The sequence below is a fragment of the Globicephala melas genome, chromosome 3 (genome assembly GCF_963455315.2).
Source record: "Globicephala melas chromosome 3, mGloMel1.2, whole genome shotgun sequence".
NCBI classification, from domain to species: Eukaryota; Metazoa; Chordata; class Mammalia; order Artiodactyla; family Delphinidae; genus Globicephala; species Globicephala melas.
Genome location: NC_083316.1, coordinates 68620205 through 68628063, shown reverse-complemented (window position 1 = coordinate 68628063; position 7859 = coordinate 68620205). Strand labels below are relative to the sequence as shown.

General features: G+C 38.9%; 1 protein-coding gene and 1 non-coding gene across 2 annotated transcripts; both read right to left on the bottom strand.

Annotated features, from left to right (window-relative positions):
- Positions 1–1955: 1955 nt before the first annotated feature.
- COX7C (cytochrome c oxidase subunit 7C) lies at positions 1956–3987 on the bottom strand. Its single transcript, XM_030847166.3, has 3 exons — positions 3792–3987; positions 2902–3030; positions 1956–2065 (listed from the first exon to the last, which is right to left on the bottom strand). Exons 1-2 carry the CDS (start codon positions 3864–3866, stop codon positions 2914–2916), a joined length of 192 nt encoding a protein of 63 aa, XP_030703026.1. The 5' UTR covers positions 3867–3987; the 3' UTR covers positions 1956–2065; positions 2902–2913.
- On the bottom strand, positions 2162–2224 carry LOC115848622 (small nucleolar RNA Z39). The gene has a single exon (XR_004037771.1). It is a non-coding gene; the product is annotated as a small nucleolar RNA Z39 (small nucleolar RNA).
- Positions 3988–7859: the final 3872 nt, after the last annotated feature.

Sequence of the window (7859 nt, the reverse complement as noted above, 5' to 3'; positions counted from 1 at the left end):
AAGGCTCTATCCCCATTTCCTCCAAGAAAACCCTGAAGGCTAAATTTGTAATTTAGCAAAGATTTGAAGCAAGAATTCAAAATCATTATATGAACACTAAACTCTTACTCTTGCTTCTACTGTTCCAAAAGGTAGAAATCATTAATGTTGTATCAAAAAACTCTCCAAGCACGGAACATCTGACTCATCAATGGATAATCAAAAAACAACACACAAATACATAGACTAGTTGGACAAAGTCATTTAGGACTAGTTGGACAAAGTCATTTAGACTAAATTGCATCCATATTTAAGTAATTGCCAGGCAGTTACTAAAGAGCCTAAAGATAGGTATTCTAGTGACCAAACTGGGATTAAAATATTCAGTAGCTAATTACTTTCCCCCTGCCCTAATATAAAGCCCTTGGAACTAAGTCATTATATTTTAAGTGGTAAGCAGCATTTCATTTCATAATTTTGATTCACTGATACAGCTAATCAGAGCCATCTTGCAACCCATTTCTACTAGTCAAGCTCCAGAATAAAATGGGAATATCTCCTATATTGTCTCACATGCTATTACATTCCATTTCAGTTTTTTGTTTTTAAATTATTAATTAATTTATGGCTGCATTGGGTCTTTGTTGCTGCTCGCAGGCTTTCTCTAGTTGCAGGGAGCAGGGGCTACTCTTTGTTGCAGTGCGCGGGCTTCTCGTTGTGGTGGATTCTCTTGTTGCGGAGCACGGGCTCTAGGCATGTGGGTTTCAGTAGCTGTGGCACAATGGCTTAGTTGCTCCGTGCCATGTGGGATCTTCCTGGACCAGGGCTCTAACCCATGTCCCCTGCATTGGCAGGCGGATTCTTAACCACTGCGCCACTAGGGAAGTCCCTCAAATAGTTCTTTCATTCAGTCTAAACAAGACTAACATTGGTCAGTAGCACATTTATCATGGCAAAAATTTCAGTTTTAGGGTACAGGTCTAGAGGAAAAAAAGGAAGCTCTTGAACTTAAATTTGCTAACACTACTGGTTTTCCTAATGATCAACTAATTATCACTCATGGAGAAAAATGAATTTACTCCCTCAAAGTAAAAAAAGACTAAAAGTGTATCTTTTTTCTGCTGCCTTTAAATTAAAAACAAAAATTACAGGACAAAGTTTGCATTTCTTTTATAATGAATTACCGACAGATTCCTGACCCAGGAATCAAAAATTAAAATTCATAATTTAAAACCAAGAAAAAGCTAAATCACATACATATTTAATTAAGAAACTAATAATGCAGTATTACCCAAATAAAAAGTAAGCACAGGGACTCCCCTGGTGGTGCAGTAGTTAAGAAGTTGCTTGCCAATGAATGGGACACGGGTTTGAGCCCTGGTCTGGGAAGATCCCACATGCCATGGAGCAGCTAAGCCCGTGTGCCACAACTACTGAGCCTGTGCTATAGGGCCTGTGAGCCACAACTACTGAGCCCACGCTCTGCAGCAAGAGAAGCCACCACAATGAAAAGCCCGCGTGCTGCAACAAAGAGTAGGTCCCACTCACCGCAACTGGAGAAAGCCAGAGTGCCGCAACAAAGACCCAATGCAGGTAAAAAAAAAAAAAACAACAATCCTAATCTAACACAGTCTATTCGTCCAAGATAACAGTGTGAATCTATATATGTTCTCTTCCATCTCAATATGTCATGTAATGACAAGTTCAACAGCCAAGCAACCTCATCTTCTGGATGGACCAGTAAATTTGTACTGTCCATGTCTGCGGAGTCCTGCCCCCTTTCCAGCATACCTGTGAGTGGCCCTTATGAATAGTTTGGTTGGAGAAAGCAAAGTCTCCACTGTTAAAAGCTATGGAAGAGACTCTTAATTCAAACAGTATTAGGTTGGTGGATGAGGCAAATTGGAGCACGTAAAAAAAAAAAAAAAAACAAGCACATGCTCAATTATCATGTTCCATATTTCAGAGAAGAGGCATTAAGGATTTATGCTGTAAGTTTATTTACAAACATATCTAGGATGCTGAGTTCAAGAGTTTGATCCTTTTTTCAAAGAGACTGCACATCTTAAAATGCTCCTCTTCGTATCTGTGAATAAAAAATTAACGATATTAAAGAACCCATTCATTTAACAGAAATATGTAGTTTCATTAATATATTGTCTGTCCTTCAATTTATGACTGGTACATCAGAAAGCGTTTACAGTATCATGACTTTATTCATACTGATTTTCTTCATCATATGCACCAGAGTCTTCCCAAGTAATGGCTTGGATAAATCATTTCCCTTCTAAACTAAGACAATTAAAGTCTTTCTTTTCCAAAGTATATTTTGGGATTTATTCCAATCATCCCACAGAGATTCCTTTAGTGTTACTTTTGCTGAAAATTCTGATTATAATTTAACTAAATAAATCCTTTCTTCTCACTCAGGGAATCTGCTCATCTTGCTGCACACAAGATTCCTTCAGGTATACACTAATATACACTGCCCTCAAGACAGATTAGCATTAATCAGTTTACTAGAACTTTACCTGGTCAAGTACCTGAGCTCTGGAACGAGACTGCCTGGGTAAAAATTCTGGTCCACCATCACTAGCTATGGAACACTGGGCAACTTAACATTTTTTTTTTTTTGGTCTCAGATCAGGTTAACATCATCCACCTCAGTCTTGCCTGGTAGCCAACCTGAGCTTATTAACGTAAAGTGTGCCTGACAAAGCGCAGCACTCAATAAACACTGGCTTTCACACAAAGATACATTTGTTTATAGGTTTAACCTGTCTCTCTCAATGCCACACCCACACTTAACTTCAGGAATTACAACACACAATAGCGTATTTGTGATTTGGGGGGGGCATGGTAAGGAAAGAAAGGAAAAAAGGGGAAACCTCTGTGAAGATTAGAAATGCACTAATTATTTACCTGTCTCATGGATTATTTTTTAAGCAGTTGGTGTCTTACTATATAGAAAGGTGCAGCAAATCCAGACCCAAAGTACAGAGTCATCACAGCTAGTAACCGCCACTTGTTTTCCACTGAAAATGGTATATTCTGTTGGGAAAAAAAGAGAAAAGAAACTGAACTTCAAATCACCTGATTTTATAAATCAAAAATAAGTATACAGGAAACGCTATTTTTTCCATAATCAGGTTATATATATATATGCCATATACCATAACACTTTTTTAAACACTACCTTTCAAATCCTATGACCTGCATCACACAAAACACTAGAAGGTAAAAAAAATACTCATCAACTCTACCCCTCTACACCCTTTCTCGGCCCATTAATACTAGGCTTCAGGTAACCCTCGGAGGGTGTTACTGCTAACTACCCGATTTAAACTATTTATACTTGAGGCTAAAACCAACTTCAATCAAGGGCGGTTAATACTAATTTCGTCAACTAGTTGGAGACTAGCCCCACACCACAGGCCCTCATATCCTCAACGTTCCAATGACTTTCACTTCCAGTTCGGTGACCTCTAGCTGGGCTTTAAGCCGCAATACCTGCAGCCAGGCGCTTCAGGGCCCTCCATATTTTGAAGGGCGGGGTGGGGCGCGAGGGAGAAATGGGGGAGCACTAATGTGAGGTAAAGCCTCTGGCTTTACCTACTCATTCCTTTTCCCGACTACGGCGCGCAGCCAGCGTCCTGAACTTTCTCCCTGGTCCCTGGAGGAACTGGAATGCTAGTCGACGTCCCAGATCAAAACCCCGGCTTCCCATCTCTCTCTCCACGGCCCATAGGCGGCCTTGGAGTTCAGCCAGTCGCAGCCCAGTGCCCCCTGAGCCAGGCCCCTTCCATACTAACCTTCCCCGGACCCTCCTCATAGTGGCTCCTACGGACCACAGAGGTTGTGAACCTCCGGATGCTCTGTCCCAACATAGCGCTGTTGGAAGCCCTGCGAAAGGCGCAGAAACTGAAGGCGGAAAAAATGGCAGCAACACACCCAGCACTCCTTTCCTCACGACCTTGTCCCTTGTGGGTAAGGACCGAAAGGGAAGATGGGAAATGGGGCAGAGCTCTCGGAACATGCGACAAAGCGGCGGCCCCAGAGGATTGTGGGAATTGTAGTTCAGAAAATCGTGGCGCCTTGTCGGCCCTGAAAGATTGTGGGAAATGTAGTCTCGCCCAGGTTCCGGTAGGATCAGAATATTCTTACCAGCAGTGTTTCTTCCAGACGTGAGTTCTTGTCGAGTTCTAGTCCGGGTTCTTGGGGCCTGTTTCTAGAACGATTTTACTGAAGTTAACGAAGCAGTTTCACCATGTGTGTTCTAGTTTATGGAAAAGGAAAATAAGCCTCTTCCTTTTCTTTTTTTTGTGACTATATGCTAAGTGTGTGATTTGCAGTGCTACTTTGCCAGCGCTGCGAGAGATGTATATGCTCTTATCTCACCGGAAGGAAACGAAGCGTAAACACGAGTAACCAAATAATATGCAGTACAAAGGGTTTCAGAGAGAAAACTGAGTTGAAGTGCGAAGGGAAGGATTCCTGGAGATATAGAGAACTAAGTAGAACAGAAATAGGAAGAGAGGGAAGAGAAAACTCAGGGCCAGTATGAGTATGGCATGTTGGGAGTGTGGAAGAGAAAGCAGCCTCTGATTCGGAGCCAGCCTGGACCAGGAATGGATGTTCTCCTGCTGAACCTAAACAATTTAAGAGGACATGCACGTCAAAGTTTCTCATGTCAGTGATGGCTCAAGGAAATAAGATCACTCTATTATATATGAAAATAGACAAAACATGAACATTGTTCAAGTCACAAAAATGACCAAACATCACCATACCCAGTCAATACGATGACTTCTGCTTCTTTATCAATTACAACCTTAACCGTAGGCTAGTCTTCCTTCCTCCTACGTAGAATTTAGTAAGAGAGCAAAAGTCACCGGAAAGAAGCCCAAAGCCTGTTAAGTCCTAACATCTTACTGAGATCCGCAGGGTTTCTCTGGGTATTCGGTCACCCTTACTGCAATGAGTAATAAACCCAGCTTCTTCATTTACAGATGTATTCCTGATAGTCTTTGACTAGTGGGTATTGGAAGAAAATGGTCATAAATGAGACTGGGAAAGTATTAGGTTAGATTGTGAAAGGCCCTGCTAACCTAAGTTTTCATCTGTGGCAGAGTGTACATTGCGTCAGATAACTCATTTATACAGCAGTAGTGAATAAAGTCAAGTAGGATTTAAGTCTTGCTTTAAAAACTGGTTATAAAGTGTATGCTTTAATCTTTCTTTAGCTTTTGAAAGAGAAAAGCCATGTTTCACCTCGACAAAAAACATGAACAAAAGTGAAGAAGTTCTATTTCTACAAGTAACTTGTAATTGAGTAGAGATGCATGTAATGCATAATTGGTGTTCTCCTCCTAATTGATAGAGGATTATGATATTCAGTTTTTTAAAAAGTCCCCATCAATGTCTTTATGTATTAAAGGATTATGATTTAACTATAATTGGGAGATGTTTTCACAGTTAATAGTTAATGTTTTCTGAATTCTCTTTTTCAGTCTAATGTAAGTAATATCTCCTGTATATTTGGTTTATCGTTACTTCTAATTCACATTAATTGATGCTCGTCTGTGTATCTGGCTTTCAGCTACCTCCAAAGGGAACTCCAGGAGAGATTCTAGCATATGGCTTTGAAATTATCTGCCTCCTCATGGGCTCTGTGACCAATTAAAGACAGTGGCAAATTCTTTTCATCAAGAGATAGGGTCTATGCCTTTTCTCCCTGAATCTGGATGGACTCTGTGTGGCTATTTTGACCAAGAGAATTTGCCATAAGTAACGCTGTGCCAGTATCCTGCCCAGGCCTTATGATATTGGCAGCTTCCTTTCCTGTCTTTTGGAACATTTGCCCCTGCAACCCTGAGCTTCATGTAAGAAGTTTGACTACTCTGCTGGAGAGGCCTCCTGAAGAGTACTCAAGAATGCACCGAAAAACAGTGGGGGGTCGGGCTCAGGTGTCAGGTATGTGAGTGAAGCTATCTTGGATTCTCCAGTCCAGTCCAGGTACCAGCTGAATATCACTGAGGGCCCCCGGTCGATGCTGTGTAGAGAAGAGTAGCCCAGTTTAGCCCTGCCCAAAATGCTGATCTACAGATTTGTGAGACATAATTAAATGGTTGTTCTTTCAAGCCATTAAGTTTGGGGTAGTTTGTTATGCAATAGTAAATAACTGGAATAAGAACTGCTCAGCTGAACCCACCAGCCTCCAAAACTATAAGAGAAAATAATAAGTTGTTTTAAGCTGCTAAATTTTAGGGTAGTTTGTGATAAAGGAGTAGAAACCTGGAACATGTATCATGCACAGTTTCTTATATATATATAGGCTAACAATCTAAATTCAGTCAAAATGGCTGGCAAGGAAAATGCAAATCACCCTTGAGAACCTTTTGATTCAGTATGATACTCTTTTGCTATAAAATGAATTTTAAGAGAAATGAGACATTTCATGGATTGGAACAAAACAGAAAAGATCTTTAGGGACACGAGGTTTACTCCCAAGTTGTACTTTAAAAATAAAATCCAATTATTTTAATAGTGAATAGGATGTATATCATAGCGTAAGCAATCTGCTTTTTAGACCCACATGAATCTTTGGAAGCTGCAATTACATTATATAGAACAATATATCTAAAAATTAAAGTACAATATTTGTCATGTCTCTCAACAGCTACTATATTAGATTTTTAGGAACTAGGTTAGAGTTTACTTAAATTGTTTACTGAAGAAATTATATGTTTCTGTCCTACATTGAAACACTCAAGTTTTCAAGTTTCTTTTGGTCTCAAGTTTTTAGAATTTCCTGCTACTGTAGCATTAAAGTCGGAATGCTGTGTTAACTTTTTTTTGAAATTTTACATTTGTAGAGGGAAAAAAAAACTGGTTTTACGAAAGGAGAAAATGTGATTCCACTGAGGCAGTTAGGGTTGGAAAATATGCTGCCAGCCTTACAAATGATGTAGTGATGACCAACTGGAAGAAAAATTTCTGCAAAAAAGAAAAAAAAATGTTTATGTGATCAAGCTGTATATTTTACTCTTCATCTTGCTTTATTACTTTTGAACACCATTTTTTCCTTAAAAGCCTTTCATGTTTTTTATTCCAACTTTATTGCTTAATCTCAATGAAGCTTTAAGGATGATTCACTTTTTAAAGATTAATTTATAGTTTAGTTATTTGTCATTGAGAATTGCCAAATATAGGTAGGTACATTTTTACAAGGTGAACACAGAAAATAACATTTCTCAATTTGAAAATCAATGATTGTATTTATATTTATGTTCCATCTCCTTCTTGACTTAGCTTGCAATGATACTGGTATTGCTTTGACTAGTTTTCTTTAAATTCACTATGGCATTTCCTGCTTGTGTCTATAACTGGAATACTAAATAATCAAATAGTTCCATTCATTTATTTTAAGGAAACATAATGTAAATGAGGAAGGGGAATCTGAAAATGAATTTAATGCATCATTCTAAAAAGAAATCCTTTTTTGTTAGAAGTAAGAGAAACATAGGAGATATTTGAAAGTAAATCAACTTTCTTGCATTACTTACGTTGTTTTGTCAAGAATTGTGCAAATAAGGACTATCTGGAAGTCTTGGTTTATAACTAGGCCCTTTTTTGTTGATCAGTGCATATAAAGTGCTGCTATATTTCTTCCAGATTCAGGTGAGATTGCAGGAATCTGATCAAAGGCACTTTGTTCCTCTAGACAATGTTCCTCTTTACAGTCCAGAAAGATGTTTGTTTATGCTATAACAGCTTTTGTATTTGGCCTTTCGGTTTGGGCTTATAATTAAGAAAAATGGGTTTTCTTGAGAATAACATTTATGCACTTTGAGTAAATTATTAGTGAATTCACCAAACAG

Bases quoted from the DNA above. Each gene is read 5' to 3' on its own strand.
- COX7C (XM_030847166.3), bottom strand. From the start codon at position 3,866: ATGTTGGGACAGAGCATCCGGAGGTTCACAACCTCTGTGGTCCGTAGG. The intron at 3,031-3,791 runs GTTAGTATGGAA...TTTTCCCAACAG, and splicing joins ATGAGGAGGGTCCGGGGAAG to AATATACCATTTTCAGTGGA.